General features: G+C 40.3%; 1 protein-coding gene across 2 annotated transcripts in view; it reads right to left on the bottom strand.

The window, feature by feature from the left end:
- Nucleotides 1-13,774: 13,774 nt before the first annotated feature.
- The window catches only part of KDM7A (lysine demethylase 7A), a 67,836-nt gene continuing 61,027 nt past the window's right edge, over nt 13,775-20,583 (bottom strand). For both annotated transcript variants that reach the window (XM_030444106.1, XM_030444110.1), the window contains exons 19-20: nt 19,455-19,731; nt 13,775-18,866 (exon numbers count right to left, since the gene is read on the bottom strand). In XM_030444106.1, the coding sequence (XP_030299966.1) occupies nt 18,772-18,866; nt 19,455-19,731 (372 nt within the window). In that variant the 3' untranslated portion in view covers nt 13,775-18,771. The remainder of the gene's footprint in view (nt 18,867-19,454; nt 19,732-20,583) is intronic.

Genomic DNA, 20,583 nt, shown 5'->3' on the forward strand with positions numbered 1-20,583 from the left:
CAACCAGCATGAGCTGCTGGCCCCTGCCAGACACTTTCTACTCGGGCACAGCCCCTGCTTACAGATGACCTGGCACATCAGTGCTGGGCCCTGCAGAGGCACAGGGACAAATGAAGAAGGAAGTGATGGCCATTGCTGCTCACTAGACAGATGCATTGCAGCAAAGTTTGTCAAACACCTGCCATCTCCTTTCCTGGTGTTGCTTTGGCTGCAACCTGCCAGGCACTCTAACACAGTGGTGCAAAAAGCTGGGAAAAAGTTTCCATTCCAGATCAGATGCTGTGGTTCACTCAGCCCCAGACCAAAGCACCATAGACTGTGTGACAGTGCTGATGTAAGAAACACACCCAGCCTCCTGCTGCACCTCCAGAAAGCACTTCCAGAAAGAAGATGCAACATATTCTGCATATCAACAGAAAGAAAAAAGTAGGGACAGCAGTAAGAAATTATCCCAGATGCATTTAACTGGCTCCAGATAGTTTGTGGCAGGTACAGATGATACCAGACCACTGTGTTCAGGCAATCCCTGTGACTCACTTACCTCCCCCAGCCAACTATTACTTATTTAAATGAAGCAAAGATTTACTGGGTTCTTTTCCCCCCTCCTCCCTTGTATTCTGTTTATTTTATTCTAGGAAACCTAATTTTAGAAGGCACTAGCAGAAAGCTACAGGAGAGAAGTAAAAACAGAAATTTCAGTCCCAAGACACAGGAAAACCAGTGTGAGTCTTTCCACAGGTTTCAGTGGGCTTTGTGTTAGACCTTCAGTGTAAGAAAGGAAGGAAAAGAGCAACACAAACCTTGCTTTGAAGTCTTTGTTCGTGCCCTCAAGCAGTGAGGAGCCCAGGATGCTCCAGGGGAAGCCTTTGAGGGTTTCCCTCTCCCCACGGAGGCACAGAGCACGCAGGGAGAGCCAGATGGCACGGACAGCGCTGGATGTTTCCACCCAAGCAGGATGCCTGCAGATTTTTTTTTTTCCAGGAGGGCTTGGAGGTAACTTGGGTTTTGGTGGGGTTTTTTGCTGCTGAATCAGGCATTCCACGGTGGAGGCAGAGACCTCACTGCTGGCTCCTGGCCCTGCAGCTGCACACCTGGCACGAGCCACGAGGGACACTAAGACAAGAGGGACAAGTTTGGGGCAACGTGGCCCCTCACTCACGTCCAGCTGATGGAGTCACTGGAGGCTTGTGTCACACCCTCCTCGGCAGAAAAAGCTGAGAAATAGGCACTGGAGGAGGACAAACCACAGGAGACAAGTTCCTGTCTAGGAGACTCATTGTACAGCACACGCCAAAGGCACTGGAGCACAGAGGAGGGGGTGTAGATTTGGCAGTCAAGTGCTAACAGTATGTCCCCGATGTACCGTGTCACTCATATTTTTAGGCCACGAATATTTAGGTTATTGGTATAAGGGTAACATGTCCCAAAATATGTAATAGGCAGGCTTTTCTTAGAGCTCTTTAAACATAGTGTGTCTCAGTTCTTTCTCCCACACTGCTTCTACCTGCAGGAAAAGATGGCCTTGTCATTAAAGTCTTTTTTAATTTTTCAGCTGCCAGCAACTATTTATCTTTGCAAAGCAAGCAGCCAGGACCATTTTTCTTCCTGCTTTGCTGTAAGTTCTTCAGAGCAAGAACTTCTTAAGATAGCAAAGACCTTGGCCAAGCTCTGTGTGTGCATCAACGATGCAAACCTGTACATTCTCCTTCTTCATTTTCCTTTGATGGGAGTTTTTCTTACATGGATCTTGGGGCAAGCAGAGAGACAACGGAGCCTCCCCAGATTGATGATGTCCCCTGGAAAGCCCAGAGCCTGTGCCTGCCAGCTTGTGTTTTTAACACATGGCCATAGGAGGAGGATGGAAAGGGCAGGACCTGTGCAGCCCTGTGGCAGCATTTTCATTTGCTGTGTTTACAAGGCATCTCCTCTCTTTTGGCAGCCAGCAGTGGCAGACAGCTAAAGGCACTGCTGAGAGGAACAGGGTGCAAGTGCCTCACTCCAGCTGGCAAGGGCAAGGGAGCCAAATGTAAGAGTGGTGGCCCTGGAAAGGGAAATGAGAGGCTCGAAAATGAGGCAGTGGGAGATTAAAACATCAGCTTGAAAAGAAACAATAAGTCCCTGGTGAGGAATATAACTGAGGGGGTAGAGATGGAACAGATTGCAGCTCACTAATGAGGCAGACGGTGTTTTCTTTGTGATCTGCTAATTCAATTGCCTTTCCTGACAGAAAAAGACCCCGTCCTGCCCCAAAATCTGTTTGATACATGACCTGCTTCCCTCCCCTTACAGAAGCAATAGCTGCTGGGGCAGGCTACTCTGGCAAAGCCAACCCGGGCCAGCAGCCCAGTGTGAGGCCAGCCCACCCTCATGGCTGAGCCCTCAGCATACCCAGGGGAGAAGGCAGGCAGGACTCAGGCAGGGCCATACCTTCCTGGCACTGCTACAGAGCAAGGCTTCAAGCTCCCCAGGCCTGTAAAAATGGTCCACAAAGCCCTGGTGACAGACAGGCTCAGCATCACAGGCCATGTCCCAGATGCCAGGAGCTGCTTCAGACCATTAATCAATGGCTGAGGGCATCTGGCAAAATGCTGTCTTGCTGCAAAGCTCCTTGGAGTATGAATACCTTGGCTCCTCTGTCAGGTAAGAAGGCTCCAGGTGTGTGGTTTCAATCTGTGAGGGCTGCAGACATTAAAGCAGGATACATTTCAGGATACAACACCCCTGGAGCAGGGATGCTGCTACCAGCCATCAGCACTACTGTCCTGGTGGTTCTGAGGTGCTTGGAAAACTCTGACTGGGAAGGAGAGGGAGGAAAGACAGCAAGCTGCAGATCCTCACATCTAGCTCCCACCCCTCAGTTCTCTGTAATTCACTGGGCAAATAATAGCTCAGGGTCAACAGCAACAGCCTCTTTCCTAGAAATGGAATAAGCACAGCCAAGTAGCAGGTTGCCAAGCTGGGGATCTGGGGATGCAGGTTGAGGCCCTGTTCTGGAGTCAGCTGCTTTTGGTGTCTTTAAGAGAGCATTACTTCTATGACACCAGGCAATATCACATCTCTTGTTTGCTGTGTTTGGTGGAACATAAGTGTATGAAAGATGGGGCAAGAGCTGCCACTCACATGCCTGGTTTCCTCATTGAAGCCTTGGCCTAAGTACTCAGGACTAAATGGGCAGAGAGGGCCCCCTTGTTTTCTTTCCTATAGCAGAGAGAGATTACAGTTGTCAGACTTACCAGACCAATACCTGTCTTCTAGTATTAAAGCCTCCAAAACAAAAGAGCAAAGAGAAATTCAGCATAATTAATAGTTCTGTAGGCATGGTGCACCTGGCAGCCCACACAGCATTCGGCTCTATGAAGATCTGAAGAGTTTTCTTGGAGATGTTCATTCTCCTAGCATTTGCAGGAAGGAAAAGAACAGAGTCACAAAATGCCCCTAACAATATTTGGTAACAACAAACTGCAAAGGTTTGGTTTGCTTGGACCAAGTCACATAGAGATTTGCACTCACCCTCATGCAGCCAGCAGCAATCACAGACCCAGGACCTCCACAGAGACATTGAGAGGAGACTGGCTAAGGAGGAATTCATCATGGGATGGGTCAGACCTTCAAGACCTACCCTTTCCCCATCAGCTGACATGGGTTCTCCTCTCCATAAGCTTAGCTCACAGCCAGAAATGCCACTGGAACCTACTTTTACTCTGGAAACACAGCAAACAGCAGAGCACCAGGACACAGACCAGATCACCACCAGCAGAGCAGCAGCCACCTCCAGGCAGAAGTCTAAAGAAGGTACCGCAGCTCCTGTTTTACAAAAGATATTCTCTGATACGGCACTACAAAACACTGCTTTTTATATGCACGTCCATTCTTTGATGTGCATCCCTGCTACTGGAGAGGCACAATTTCTGTAAAGCAGTTAACCAATGAATAGCCCTGGCTTAGTCTCTCCTACAGTCTAATCACTCAAACTTGCCAAAATTATCAACATGACTTTTCCTACCTTACACAGAAAATCTCTGTAACCAGCTCCAGTTGCTTTTCCATGTCTGAAGTATTTGCAGTAGTAAGCACCCACGCTCTGAGCCACACAGAGCCAGCCCTGCAGATCAAAACCCAACACCTCACACCAGTGACAAATCAGAGATACCAATAAGCTGTCAGAAAGATGGCCAATTGATACGGGTCATCTTCAGCAATTAATTACATCAAATGAAGATGCCTCCTTGGGAGATATGCTGTGGGCACTTATGATAGGAAGGGGGATGATTATGGGGCTTACCTAATGGCATTTTACATAAAAACACATAAAAATTGAGCCCCTGCCATACGGGACTACCACAGACTGGTTTTGTGTTACCACTGTGCTTGCAAGAGGCAGGAATATGTTTACATCCTTCTTATTTGCATCCCCACTTAGATGTTACCAACAGCTTTTCAGAGACCATCATATTTAGCTCTAGAGTTTCCCTCTCCTAGGAAAGTTTTCATCATGCTTTGGCCTCAAGCTCTCTGACTCTTTACAAGTCACCTCTGACCTTTTATTTCAGGACATTTGCTTACAGAGAGCGACGTGTTCCTGGCTGCTGCTGACATTGCACATATTTTTAAGAAAATCCTGCTTGTAAGTCTGCAAGGTCAGGATATTTCTGAAGAACAAAAAGGCAGACACCATTTAAAGGGGATCTCAGATCATCAGTCACTGAGGTACTCTGCTTTATCAGTCTTGCATACAAAGGACTGAGTCTCAGCCCTCGTGCTCTGTTAAAGCAAAGTTCCTGCTTTGTATGAAGAGATGCTTCAAAAGCCATCTCTCTCTTTCCCAATTTACTTAAAACAACAAACAAAAAATTGCACTCCAGCCATAGAAATGTCATGCAAATCCCCATGACCTGATTTTTCCAGGGAGGTTCCTTACCTCTAACACTGCTGATAGAAAGTCAATATTTAACAGAGCAGATGCCACAGAGATAGACTTCTGTTTTCTGAAAATAAACATGAAGGCCACATTGAATGTGCCCACACATCCCCAACATGACACACTCTTACCTCATGGCCCCGAGGACAGCCGTGAGCCGGATCTCAGAAAGCTGGCTGAGATTATCTGCAGACTGGTGAGGAGACACAGGGGAGAATAACCTAATGAGTTGCTGTCCTGAAAAGCTGTACTCATTCCTAGTTCTACATAGACACTCTTCCAAAAGGGGCTGCAAACACCCATTTTCTCCAGTTACTTTCTGTTAGGAAAAAAAGTCACCAAGCAGAGGTTTTTCCTAATTTAAAGTAGCAATATAGTGCCTTCAGTGGTAGCAATTCCTCAGCTCTACTGAATGATCAGAGTCTTTCTAGAGCAGCTGAGGCATGATCTATGTGGATTTTGTTGGGATCCATGGTTTTTCTCTTTCTAATTTTCTCCAGTCTCTTTATTTTAGTGGCAGACTGCAAGATGGATCCCAATAAGGAGACACTGGAAGTTTTTCTTTGCTGTGACACTGAAGTAAAGCCTTTAAACAATAAGCCCGGACTCACACAAGAGATCACATTGGATTCTCACCTGTCCTTCTTCAACGAGTGAATGCCTAAAAACTGAGAGATAAATTAGGTAAATTAGATAGTGTGCTCTTAGGTGATGGGAACTCAGGTAGGTAAGCAACTTACATCTAAGCAACAAGAAAAAAAAAGATCACAAGACATCACAAGACTCCCCATGGTTCCTCATGGCTTTCTTCTTAAAGTAACAATCAGGACTGTGGTGTTGCATTTCTGATAGTCAGGACTACTAGAATTCTCATGCCTCCTAAAGTAGCACAAAACCCGCCACAAAAACCTGACAAAAGTTGCTATTTCCACTTCCCTCCTCTCTCTTCCACCCTTCTCCCAAAAAAGTTACTGAGTCAGTCAAAAAACACCTTGGCTTTATTTTAAGGCATTGTCTAGTTTTCTATTTAAATCCAAGTTACATTAAAATAAAAATAGTATTGTTTGCATATTTTCCCATGAGGAAAAACAGTATCAAAACCTAATCTCTCTTCACACAGAATGTAGTGTGACATCTTTATTCTCCCTGCAGAAGAATGCTGTGGGAAAGACACGCCACACACACCTCCTGGATTCGTGGGACTGGAGGTAAACTCGAGGAACAGCTGAGAGCTGCAATAAAAAGATTGACTTTATTCTATTGTAGCAACATCCCATTGACTGTGACCCTGCCATTTTAGTCATGGTTACTCTGGGGTACACATCATGACTAACATCACCCACTGTACATCCCTGACAGCAGAGGAAGTGCTGGCCCCCAAAGCCATAACTGTGGTGAGTGCAGCCCTTTGTTTTTATACCGGATATTTTCAGGGTAGGCACAGAAAAAGCAATAACATCTGGGACCATCTCAAGGGGCCATTGGCAAAAATCCAGAGGCTCCATAGAAGAAGCAGCAGATTGTGGATTTCGATGCCTTGGGCAGGATGTCTGTTTCCACAATGGCTGAGGAAGGAAGGAATATAAAGGGGAGATGGTCTGATAGAGAACGTGGCCATGATAAAAAGACTCTGTTCAGTATTAGTTTCCTTTAGCAAGAATAAAGGTGCTCACAGTCACTGTATTTCAGACATTAGTCTCTTGCCTCAGTGAGATAGGAACTGGTTAGTCTTGAGGCAATGTTGAATACTGGATTTTAAAAGGGGTACAAAAATAGACAGCAGAAGAGACGTAAGAGAGAGCTGGTCCTTCTCATTCATCCTAGAGTTTTGCAAAAAGTTGTTGAAATCAGTTCCTCAGCAATTTCAACGCTGGTGGCCCTGTCCTGCTTTGGAGAGAGGAAACTTAGCAGCTGTAAGGTGAATATTTGTGCTTTCTGAATCCATGCACCCACAACAAAAACTACCAGCCTTTTACTTACAAATTTGTTCTGCCTCCCTCGGACAGCTGGGAACAGTCACATTAGCAAGCAGATTGGTTATTGACCCTTCTTGTAAAGAGATAAAACAGTAAAAATCACAACATTGTGTGAACATTCCCCTCTTCTGATTGCCAGCTGGTCCTTATGCCACCATGGCTAACTTTTTTTACCAAGGGGAAAATTGAGATTTCAAAAGTAAAGTTTGAGGATGGGATTTCCTGTAGAATAAACGAGGTCATTTGCAGCATGAGGGCTCACGGTGTTCTCTAGCTTCCCAGCCCCTATCCATGTTAAGTCGTCCTACCTGCCCTCCGTTTTGGGTCCATACGCCTTTTCCAGACAGTTTTATTTCGCGCATTCCTATGTCAAATGCCAGCACTGACAGCTTTAAGGGGATGGCTGCCCGCTCCGTATTTCAACTTGGGAGTTTTGGGTGAAATTCCCACAATCTAGAAGCAGGAAGCTCGGGCTGCAGGCTGTGTCGTGAGCTCCTCCTGGTGGTCATCCATGCTGCACCACCTTCCTCCGTGATGGAGAGCAAAAACAGCAACACAGCTTTGGGACTTTTTCTCTTCTTCTGTACTCAAGAAAGACCATTTGAAATGGAATCTGAAAATAATCCATTTATTCTGAGACTGATGTAAAAGCTTCCCTTCTTCACTGCTTGCAGGTGTGGCTAAAGGGAATGAACACATCCTTACCCTTTGCACTGACTTTCTTCAACAACAAAAAATAATCATTAAGGTTCCCACTTTCTTCTTAGCAGGAGAAATAATTTTGTTTGCTGATGATTCCACTCTTTTGCATGACCCACAGCCAAAAAAATACATCTTTCCTAATTATTTACATCAGTTCAAGACAGCCTTCTCCATGCTGAGTCTGCAAGGCAGAAGAGGAAAAAGAGATATTTACATCATTTTGTGAGATTGGGATGGAATGGATAGAATGGGAATCTCCATATTACTTGAATACTACATGTAAAAATATTGGAGAAAGCTAAATTAAAAATAATCCTGTCTCAAGGTGTTAAAAAAATCAGTTCATTAGGCACTGAAAAAGCATCAAGCATCTAAGAGCTGCTGTCCCAGAAAGGTTACATTACAAAGAACAAGCAGTGATGTTGAAGCAAAACAAAGGTGAGAAAGAATAGATTTTTTTTTGCAAAGATTGTCACTAGTAATGTTTTCCAGACCCCTTCTAGCTGGCTGGTAAAATACAGTATTATGGCATTGCAGAGTATCTTCTGATCGCTTTAGAACGTGGAGTTATATAAATACATAAATATGTAAGTAGAGGAATAAATTAATGCATATGAATTCTTTATAAACACACTCTGCTAGCCAGGTAAATGAGATATAATCTCGATGTCAGATCTGCCTCTTCTCAGAGCTATGCTGCCAAAAAGTGACTTGATGCATTTCAAAACTGTCAGACCAGAGAGTCAGTCACCTTCCTCAGGATGGACTAGGAGAAATCTTTGTTTGCCCTGCTTCAGTACAGAGCCAAAATGCCTCATGTGAGAGGTATCAAAACCATCATCTTGCATTAGAAAGGCTCATTTTAGAAATTATTTTTTCAGTATATCATTCTGCTGACTTGGCAAGGAATTTTATGATAGCTGATCTATGTTAACACCAGAGGATCCATTTTTCTCACTATCTTCAGCTTTTTTTCCCCTTAGCTGCTTCTGTACGATCACTATTGCTTACTCAGCATAAGAAGTACAAACCAGGCTTCCAAAATCCAGTTTGCTCAGGTGCTGTCACACGGAGAAGTGAATTACACCACAGATCAGAGGCACAGCCTGGCCCTGTGTCAGACAGCGTTTGCCTCAGCAAAAAGCAGATTCCATGAGCTGCACACACGTACATGCAAATACGTATCTTTTCTTCTACATACCTCTAAGATACCTTACAAACTAAGTGAGGCAGTCCTATGCTTGAAAAGGAATCTCTAGGTCCCCTGCCCTAATGGCTCCAAAAGAGAAAAGCTGTTTTTTTTTAATTTTACATCATTTTAATTTCTCAGCTATTGATGTTACTGATTGTGAATTTGATGGCATTGATTTGAAAGTCCTTTGGGATGTTGAATTTTGCCTTTTCACAGGTGTGGCAACCTTTGGGCTCACACTGTGTGGTTAACAGCACTTAAGCCAGCATAGCACTTAAGATAGTAATACTATTTGAGGGGACAGGAAAATCAGCATCAGTTGCATCCAGAAATGCCCTGGAAGATTTAGAAAATTTGCAAAACATAGAAATGTAAAACTAGAGATGCCTTAGTTTATATGTGAGAATTACATATATGAAAAGGACTAAGTACCTCAATGCAGAAACACTACAAAGCATAAAGGAAAAAAAGTATATAGCTCCCTAAGGTGACCAATAAGATTTTGTAGCCTTCAGCTAAAAAAAAAATAAAAATCTACAGAAATTATCCATGTACATTTTTTCAGGCTTGTGATTAACCTGCATCAATCTTGGCTGCAACAGAATATAATCCTAAAGAGCAGTGAAGTTGATGGGAAAAGAAAAAAAAAAAGTCACCAAGTATCACCCAGCTCAGAGCTTTTGCAAAACCAGACAAAATCTGGATTTGTTGTAGTCCAATCTTCCTCACAGCTAATAAAGAAATTCAAGCAATGTCTCACAGATCTCAAGTAGCGTAGGTCTTTGATGTAGATATTTTTATAGAAAAGGAAATGTGTCTGTTCAGCCTCCTTCCATCCTGTGACTGAAAGCCTGATGATTAAGTGCTGCAGTGGCAACGTGGCTTCCCAGGCTAAGGTGCTGGTTATGGGGTGACTGAAAATGACTGGCCAAAGCTACAGTCCACTCCATTTCATTCAAAGTAACAACTGAGGAATGAAAGACAGCAAAATGACAATGGTTTAGACAAGGCTTTTTCAAACTTTCCAAAGGGAAAGGCTCACCTCCTGCTATGTCAGTAGTTTAAGTGAACAAAGCTGTCAGTTCATAGCAGCAGCCTCGCATGATGAGTACCTAAGCAAGGCAAGTTTTGTGCAGAGAGGAAATGTCTTCTTATATCCACACCATGAGTGGTAAACATTGATTTTCAACTCTCCAAATATATCCAGTGGTCTAATACAGGTATCACTTCCCCTTCCTAATCTCACTCATAGGTAACCATGGGATGTAAAACATGAAATCTCTGCTTTCTCCTCCTGTAAATTAAATCCTCAATACTGAAGAAAACAGATCAACAGACCCAGTGCCTAAAATAACTGAATGTAGCCATAGATGAGTTATGCTGTACAATGGGTTTGCATTTCCTCAAAGCATCTCGCCAATACCTCTTCTCTGAGCTACAGCAAAAGCCTGGGGAGACAGAGATCATTCAGATGCCACGTCCCATTCAATGCTTGGTTTCCCTCCCAAGACCAGAGCAATTGAGGGACACTTGTGGTGCTTAATTTCATGAGAGGCACAGCTGTCCAGACATTTTGGAACATCATCAACTCATTTGGCAGCAGTGGACTTGCACAGCTCACAGATTTTTCTTCTTCCCCACCCCTTCCCAGTGGACCTGAACACGGACAGCTCAGAAGCAAAAGGGTTCCTCTCAATGCTCACCTCACCCAAACCACCCCATTCTGACATCACTTTCAGGGTAGCTGGCACGGTAAACACATTCTTGGAATGTTCTCCTTCCTCAACAGATGCACAGCTTGGTGGGAAGACAGAGGTTTGATGCCTCTTGAGAGAAAGAACTTCAAGCATACTGTTCAGTAACATCACATGGTGGAATTTGAAACCATTTTTGCAAGTAATGGTCAAGCACAGGAAAATCATTACTGGGCCAGACCTCTAATGCATCTATTCAAAGATCTTTTTGTAAATAAGCAAGACCTCTGTAACTAAAAATCAGTAAGAATAGAACATGATTTAGCAACTTTTTCAATTTAATACTAGCCTGAAAAAGCTGCCTAATTAAACCAGATTTCCACAACCCAGAACACATTCTAAGAGACCAGAGTAACAATTTCTAGAATTTAGTTGACTTCTAGATTTGCCAGAAACCCCCCCAACTTGCATCTTTATGACTTACCACCAAGGTGTGTGATTCAAGGGCAAATGTTTCTTCCAGAAAAATACCACATTCTCCAAGTATGGGTGGGAACTTTACTGACACTCATTACAGAAAATAAAACATTTCTTGTGAGAGATAAACTTCGGGGCAAAGCATCACAAACAAGCAGACTCTTTGTATACTGTTCTTTTAGTTGACTTGTATGTTCCAAAGTAGAGTATTTTTTCCAAGACCAAAGCAAATACAGCAGGAGCAGTACAGATATATAGATCAATTAAGCCAACACAGTTCTTCAAAAAATTGCAGTACTACTTCTAAAGATCAGATATAATTGGCTTCAGAGGAATCAGACCTTAGTCTAGACAAAGCAAACTGTCCTATTACCCAGCTGTTAGGTGGAATACTATGTGCTCTGGCAATGACAGACTTTATTCACTGTCCTGTCCACCACCTTTTTCTTCTGCAGGTAAGAACTGAAGTCATTGACTGCTGCAGAAACAAAGTCCTGGTTATATCAGGATGAATAACAATAGCATTTTCATTTTACAGTTGTCCTTGTTAACTTTTGGCATGACAGTTGACGTTACTTACCAGCAGTAAAAGTGTGATTTCAAGGGCTCCCAGAAAAAATACTTCTATACAAAGAAAAAAAAGTTTCTGTAGAAGCCAACACTCAGCATGATTGACTTCACCATATTCGTTCTACTACTCAGGTTTCCATCATCAATACAAAGTCATATCTAAACAAAATGAGCAAGAAAAAGGTTTGGTTGAATGTGTTAACTAGTAAGTCACCACCACAAGTTTCACAACTTATGCAGGTCATGACAAACCTTCCAGGGGAAGAGTTGAACTTCACTAACTGTACACAAAACCAAGTTTCTAGGCACTTTACAAGGGGGTACTCTACCTCAAAAGCAGTAGAATACTGCTTGATAAAAAAGTTGATAAAGAAGAAAAATAAAAAAAACTTCAGTCTTCGGATACCAAGACAAGTATCTTGCCCATTCCCTGACTTTAGAAATTCAAATCTTTTGTTGTATTTGGTAGCCTTGAAATCTTTCAGATCAATCTGTCCATTAGGAAAGAAGAATCCAGGTAAGTATTTCCCCATCTTCCCCAAAGAGAAAAACAGAAACACTGACTTGAAATGGAGATACAGTTCTAGGTGCTGCAGGCTATCCAGTAGCTTTAATGCAGCACTTTGAGATATTTGATCTATTTTCCAGTGTATTATCCTATGTATTATTCACCAAGCAGCAGTCACAGAGAAAAGCTCTGGAACACAGCTGGCAAAACCAAAAAGACAAGTTGTAAAGGTGCTTAATAGGTTTGTTTATGGGTATGAAACTTGTACTTGTGGCCCACTAAGGTGCTCTCTTAACTCTCTCACTTTAAGACCAAAACATTGGTGTGAGCAGTGAGTTCAGTGTGACACACGCAGGTGAGTCCATCTGACAGAAATGCACATGTTGTAAAGTTGTCCTTCAATGACAGTGATCAATGACATTTCCAAAACACGTGGTTGCTCCGATAGACAAACAGCTCTTTCAGATCTTTGGCAAATCTTTGGCTAATCAAATTTAAAATCATTTTCAACGTGTTAACTGAAAAGGTGTAACAGCATCTCAAAATACAGCAGGAACTGATTTCTGGATGCAGAAATGTTTAATCTTCACCCCCTGTACTTAAATGATTATTTTTAACCTCAGGCTTTCTTACTCCATTTGAATTTTTGAAACAGCACAGAAGTTTCTGAGCTCAAAATCTACAACACTACCATATATTAAACTTCAGGCCACAGAACTTACTATATTTTGGGTTTTTTTAAACTCTTTCAGTCTTATACCTAAGTAGATCATGGTGTGATGAGGTCAGCATTCTTGTTCTTTATAAAGTATCTAGGACAACGAAGTCTGGGTCCATGAAGAGATCTCCTACTCATTATAATCAACCATAAATTCTCTGTAAACTAAAAGCCAGGCTAAGAAGTAAACTTGAGCAGAGGCAAGAGGATGCTCCAATCAAACAGCTTTTGCCACCTGGTTCTTCCAGTGTTGTTGCTGCATCATTTATCTACGGCTCCCATAAAATGACCACCACTGGAATCTAAGCATCTGCTCATCACAGCACTGAAGCAGTTCAGTAGCATGAAGCACTATTTGCAGAAGAAAATGCATGACACGAAGTTGGAGTGCAACACAGTAATGCCTCTGTTACCCCCAAGGAGAGTACCCACATGCAAACACTGCACTGCCATATGGAGTCACAACAGGGAGCACTGACAACTGTAAATCAGATGACACTTGGTAGGCAAAATAAGCAGAGAAGTCATCCAGAATACAAGGAAGTACGACAAAGTACCTGGAAGTGAGGGGAAAAAATAATCTATCCGAAACTGTACACGCTTAAAGGAAAAAAAAAAAAACAAAAAACCCAAAAATACAAAACCATCAAACATTTGAGACACCCTTCTTACAGTTCTAGATCTGCTATTATGATGGATCACAAACACACCCACTTCCCTTTTATATTAGGAATCAGAAAGCATATACACATCTACGCAAAATACATTTTGTTGCCATATAGTATGCTTGGACTGAAATGAGATTTGTACTTTGAGAAAGTAAAAAAGCAGAATGAGAACATTCCCTCACACATTTCTCCAGAAAATTTCTTCTTTAAAATGTGACAAGTAAAGGGCAAAAGACTGGACCTAGAAAAGCATTTTTCTCCTCACAATTCTGTACAGTTTTCTGTATTTACACTGAAGATAACGCACAGAAGTCTGAAGAAATTAAACACGTTAGAGTGCTAAAATCAAAACATAAGCAATACATTTTTTTAATTTCAGTTATTTTAAAGTACAGAAAATGGAAACTATGAATATCAAATACAAATTTAAACAAAGCCACTTGTCCTCCCCTAGAATAATCAATGTGAACTACTTATAGAAACTTACAAATTTAAAGCAAAATCAAAACAAAATAAATACTGTACATACACTTTCCCTGCCTGCAGGCAAAAGAGGATGGGAAATACTGTTATGAATTGAAAAAATGCTCTTAAAGCTGCAGCATCCCATTTCCCAGCCAAATACTTAACACAGTAGTGCGTTTCTGTAAAAAGGAAGACACACATACACAGACTCCTACTGAGCAGACAAGCTTAGTACTTTTTGAGACACTAGAAGGAAAGATAGAAATTAGACTATGAGAGTAGAAAAAGGAGAAGAAAAGACAAACGGGCCAGCAAAATGTTACTACAAAACTAGTAAATATAGCCAAGAACTAGCCCCTTTTTTTTCTTTTTTTTTTTTTGTTTTTTCAAATTCCATGTTTTCTTAAAAAAAGATTCACCAAAGCATTGGCAGCAATAGACATTTCCCAGCAGAAGTGACAATACATATCAATATAATCTCTTAAAGTGATCCCTTTCATTCCCTTCCCACAGCATGAAACTCTTATGGCTTAATTTATATTAAAAGTAGAAAAAGACTTTTTTTTTTTTTTTTTTTTTTTCTCCAAACAGAAATGCAGCCTATGAAGAACATGCATTTCCTTATCAGTGCTACTTTTTATTTCCCATCCACTGCATGATTTATCACTCATACATTCCCACAAAGAGGGTTAATAGGCTGGGGGTTTTGTTGTTTTTTTTGTTTTGTTTTGTTTGGTTGGGTTTTTTTGGAAAAATGGATGTTGCAGCTTTTAATTTTTGATTAACCACATACAGTAAGGCCCTTGGTTCCACTTATATTTCTTCTGTGAAAAGAGTAGCTCTGGGCTCACTCAGCCCCAGAGCTACAAACAGATTTTAATTGTATGGAAGTACTACATGAGTGAAAGGCTGGAAAGACACCGGGATTTGGGGGTCATGGTGGGGGTCTGAAGGGATGGATAGGTGGGCATGTGGAGCCTAGATAGGGCACTGCTTATGGGTACCAGGTCCCTCAAGCTTCAGTTCTACTTAAGTCTCCACGATTACCAAAAAAGAGGTGGCAAGATTCACATCAGCTCTGACCCCAAAGCCCTACACAAATTTTCAGTGTTTTTAACCTCATGGTCTGGTGAATGAAGGCAGCTGATGCCATACAGCAAAGCCTAGGGGAAGCTGAAGCCTGTAAAATGTGACCGTGACACTGTGCTCTCTTACATCTCTCTAAAGGTAACACAACCACTTCAACCACCAAAAAAAAGCAAAAGCCCCCAGAATCCCCCATGTGATCAGAAAGCAACGATTCTAACTCTCACCACCTAACCCTTTCAAAATTGTCTTTAAGAACAGACTCATGTAGAGTATTATAGGTTGCATAGGTAATCTACCTCAGAGGTCAACGAAGGCTACCTTGTAGCCAGGGATTATTAGCAAGTATAGTAGGAGAACGAAAGGAATAGTTGCTGGAAGTCTTTTGATAATAGTTTCTAGATGGTCTTTTCCTCTTTTTTGCTTTTGTTTTGTTTTTCTGAATTGCAGGAACGTGAGAACTTGATACTGTGAATACTCCCACAATATTTAAGTCTTATGCCAACTCCAACTTCTCTGACTTTTCAAAACAGATTATGCTTGAAAATGAGTTACTATAGCAGGCTTCATTTTCTGTGTTGTCCAGACAGTGTTCCCTACTCCCCCCTTCTTACACCCCAGGTAAAACATCGAGAAAAAAAATAGGGCTTTTTCTCTCCACTACAACAACACAAGGCTCAGTCCATCTACAGAAAGATTGGTGCAGCAGTGTTTTCATCTATAACACAATAAAAATATCCCTATATACAAGTACACAAAACAAGTGAGGTCACCACATCCTCTTCATGAGCTACCAGGAGACATTTATTATTTTCTCCTTTTTTTTTTTTTTTTTTTTTTTTGTCTTTGTGTGTTTTGGTGGTTTTTTTCTTAATACTGCTCATCATGGCAATATCTTTTAAATTACTTGTTAAGAGGTGGAATATTAGAATTCACTTCTGCTGGAAGCATGGATATCTGAAGAAAATGGGAATGAACCTCTGCCTGTTGCTAGCCTGTGAAAAGACTGTTACAGAAATTCACGACAGTGGAGTGCCACTTTGAGAGAAAAAAAAAAAGCATAATAAAGAAAGAATAAACCAAGAAGATAAAATATGGGTCCAGCCACATCTGTGTTTCAATAGTAAGATAAATATAAATAATGCAGATGATCAGAAAAATGACTTTGTGTTAAGCCAGTCACCTATACGAGAAAGCATATTCCATATTTTAAAATTCCTTACTCCAGATTCTATTCTGGCACACTTCTATTTCCAGTAGCATTTTCAAAAATCTGCCTTTATGGAGGGACAGCCAATTCTTCATTCTCCTCTGAATCTGACTGCTGCCCTAAACTGAACTTTTCTAGTCTTAAAACTAATACAAAAAAAGAAGGAAACGGTTTGGTTCAATGTTCTAAAGCTAAAAAGTCTTCCAAAGCCTGGCAGGCATTACTCCTTTTGCTCAAGCTTAAGCAGAGAGAATATTTATATGGGCATATAATCTTAACAAATATTGACAATATAGTTTATTTCTTTGACTTTGGTGAGAACATATTCAAATATAGTTAAAATACTATCTTTTAACTGTTTCCATCTGGAAAACATAGCACCTGAGAACAGAAAGCACTTAGACTCACTTTCAGCACCTGTGGAGTACTTCTTAGCTTATTTTCTGCTTTTGAGAGATCCTTTATTACCTCCATTCCCAATAGTCTAAACAAAGTTGATAGCCTGCATTAAATAATAATAAAAACAACTAATTTTTTTTTAAAGACTGAAAGCATGCTTTTGTGAAACCATAATTAGCAAACAAAAAAAAAAAAAACTTTAAAAATTCAACCGTACACACACATACAAAGCTATAAAGTCAACACAACGTGAAAGTGGGGCTGCAAAAAAACTCCTAAGTCATGATTTTCAAAAAGCAGAGGAAATGAAGTCATGAAAGCTACCCAACTTATTTGCAGTTGCATTATGTTTTGATGCTTCTCAATTTAGAAACAGGATAACACAGTGCTAAATAGTTTTGACTCTGCAACAATCAAACCCACCTGACATCAGATCTATTTTCATAAATTTGTAAAGGCATTCACAATCTAGCCTAAATAAAAATAGCTCTGCACAAATATTCTGCAAAGTCCAACTAAATTTGTCTTTAAAACACAAAAAGAGAAAACTATTCCAGTATAGAATATGGAGGAAGGAAAAACTAGTATGGAAAGTTAAATGAATTCAATGGCTTGGGTAGCTTAGCCTGAGTATCTTCACTCTTAGCAACCCATAAACAAAAGAACCCCATACAACCAAAAATATTGTTGTCACTAGCATATTTATGTTTTCATTTTGGCTGGACCCTGCAAAATGCCCTTCTTCCAGAATCAAGTAAAGGTATTCGCCCTTCTGACTTCATCCCCAACCCCCAAAAGTTAAATATTTCATTTTATATTACAGAAAAATACAAATTTAAAATCAAAATTATTTACAATAATTCAGAATGGGCATTTGCTGTCAGCTCTGTATGAAGCCTGACACAAATGATCATTCTGACACCAGTAAGCTACTTAATGCTTAGATATGCACCAGTTAAGACTTTCAGTTGTCTGTCTTGCCCAGCTCTGAAAGCCACACACATTTTCCTGCCTTCCTAATTCTTCAGTGAAATGTTGAAAGTACAACAATATTTTAATGCTTCTTCCATGCTACATTAAGTAATATGCCAAATCTTAAGACTGCAATGTGTATCTTATGAATTATTTCAGATTAATTGTTGTGAAGAAACATTTATCTTAACTGATGTCCCCGTTCCTCCAAAGAGATATATTAGTTTCCCCTCCTTTGTACCAACTCTTAATTAACCTGTACAAATAACAGTTTCAGGGAGCCTTTTTAAAGAAGAAAATCATCATAAATAGATCACCAGGAGGAGAAGTATTCACTCCAATCTGGAGGAAGGGGGTGCAGTTTAAAACAAGTTAGCTACTGGACTGACATAAGAAGATTCTTCTGTCTTTAATGAACTAGAAGAGACTCCTAAATAAATAAATCTGTATAAAAGAGGACAAGTCAAAAATAATCAAGCTGGCAGAGAATATACATCTTGAAAGTCAAGAAAAGCCCAGCCAATAGCTTGCAAAAAGCAGAAAAAAAAAAAGATTCCATATGCCTTAATTTAAAAAATAATTAATAATGCATCTCACCCCTATTTAAGACTATAACCTGAATATCAAATTTAGGAGTCCAGACTAATCATAATTAATGTGGCTCTCCACTGCACCAAACATACATTATCAAAACAAGTAAAAACTTTCACATTCTTAAATCTAAATTAATAAGCCCCACAAAAAAGTCTTCCAAATAAATAGGTTTTTAAAATGAATTTAAAAGTTGTCAAAATCTATCAGAAATAAATTATTGATAAACCACCTTTATCATCTCCCCCTCATTAATTAGGTCAGAAACTACCAGCAACAAATGATATACAAGCCCTGATGAGAGACTACTTCTCACAGTCCATGTCTCTCTGAAGATTTCCCCATTCCCATATGGTTATTGCTGAGCAGGTGTGGCACAGTGAAAATGCAGCATTGGGTTGATTTTTTTTTTTTTTTTTTTTTTGTTTTTTTTTTTTTTTTTGTTTTTTTGTTTGGGTTTTTTTTCCTCTTTTTTTTTTTTTTTTTTTTTTTTTGTTCATCAGGCAGTGTTTTACATGGTACATGCAAGTCTGCTTCAAGCAGAGGAATAACAGCAGCTCCAGGCTCTGTTGACCTCAATACTGTGGTCTGTGTGGGAAAGACAGCAGTAGAAGTAGCAGCTACATTAAACAAAGAAGCGTGCATGGCCATTCCGGTTCAGCTTCAAGATTTTCCCAAGGCGCTGTTTAGCAGTTGCCATTCCTTTCTTTGGACGTTTGCCTGAAAAATTAAATCAAAATTTTTACCTGAATCACTCAAAAAAAAAAATAAAATTGTTATATTCTATGCTAGAGATGGGCAGTGAATTTTGCTCAAGTTACATGCTTGACTAACTTGTAGAAAATAAACTAGAAACTAAAACCTAATTATTATGATCACCAGACTATTTTGTGAAGTGTCACAGCATTTAAACCTTCACTTCAATAAACAAATCTGATTCAAGCCACTGTTTCAGAATATGGCTGTGGTTCTATTCACTGTAATAAATACAAAATGGGTACACATACAGAGGTGCAACAGCAACTATAAAATATTTATCTGGCCACTTCATCTGATCTCTCATTTTTGCTTCCACATACTCTATGCCAAAATCTGAGTCTCCACAGGATGCACATTTTGTATTTTTCCTCACGGTTTAAACCTGTCTTTTTTATTATTTCTTTTTCCCTTTTTTTTTCTTTTAATTTCTTTTCTTTTTCCCCATTTTCCACATTTAAGAGCTGGGGTTTTTTTTTGATATTTACAATCTCCTCTCTTCCTCATCTTCTCTCGTCCCAGTTCAGGCAAGAGGACAGAGATAAAGCTTACCTTTTGTCGCCTGGTTGCTGATAGGGGGTGGATTTGATGCTGGCCTCTTTGTTGGATGAAGTGGTACAGACAAGGATGTTTCACCAAAGGGCCTGTCAGGGCTAAGGCTGCCATCACTCAGCCGACATTCTCCTTGAATTAGAGTGGAGTCTCGTGTGTATTTGCCATGCTGAAAACTCAAGCTGTTGTTGTGGACTACACTTCTGTTTTCCTGAACCTTATGGTTGGCTTCTGATGCACTCTCTCTCTTGATGTATTTTTGAGTTCTACTTGTATCCTAGTATGGAAATGAGGAGAAGAATAAAAGTGGAAGTTAATACTTTCTGAGCACAAGTTGACTTTAACTTTACTAATTATGCCACTCTGCCTTTAAAAAAATCTATTTCAGTTTTACCAGTGACTGACCACTTTGATTCCATCATTTCTTTCAGTTTAGATACCTCTTAAAAATAAGACACAATATATAGTATATCTGTAAAAGCTTTTCCATAGGCATTTAAGGGCAGTGCTATGGATACTAGTGTATTCAATTTCTCTACTTTTTGGTTTTAGTTTCAAGTGAGCAAAGCACAGGTAATTGATCTTTATTGAGCTGGCCACTGCAGCATGTAATACCATAATGTTGACTACTAAAACAGGCAACTTGTTTTCAGTCTTCAGCTGATGAGAGAACAAATGATAAATTGGGAATTACTAACTGTAAGTAAGGAGTATCACATACTTAGACATTCTTATCACAAAGAACCTACAAAGTACTCAGTGAAAAATACAGCTATTGAATAGCATTGTTATTTTGCAACTTAAATGGTTCTATTTAACTGCTTAGTTGTTCCAATACTTCTAATATAAACAAGTTTAGAAATACTAAAAAATGTTCAGAATGTAAGACACACCACCTTTCATTTATTTGTTCCTTACTGGATTCCACCTGGACATCAAAAAGCAAAAAATATTCCTACCTGTTGGATGTTGAAAGGCTGTATCAGTTTGGAAGTACCCATTTCCTAACCAAGTACCTTTACTACAAATACTACCAACAGGTCCCATTTGTTCTGATGCTTTGTCTGGGAATAATGATGAACAAACAATACAGTGCTTTCCCAGTTAAACTGAATGTAATTTCGCACTT

Source organism: Calypte anna, chromosome 1 (assembly GCF_003957555.1).
Source record: "Calypte anna isolate BGI_N300 chromosome 1, bCalAnn1_v1.p, whole genome shotgun sequence".
Taxonomy (NCBI): Eukaryota; Metazoa; Chordata; class Aves; order Apodiformes; family Trochilidae; genus Calypte; species Calypte anna.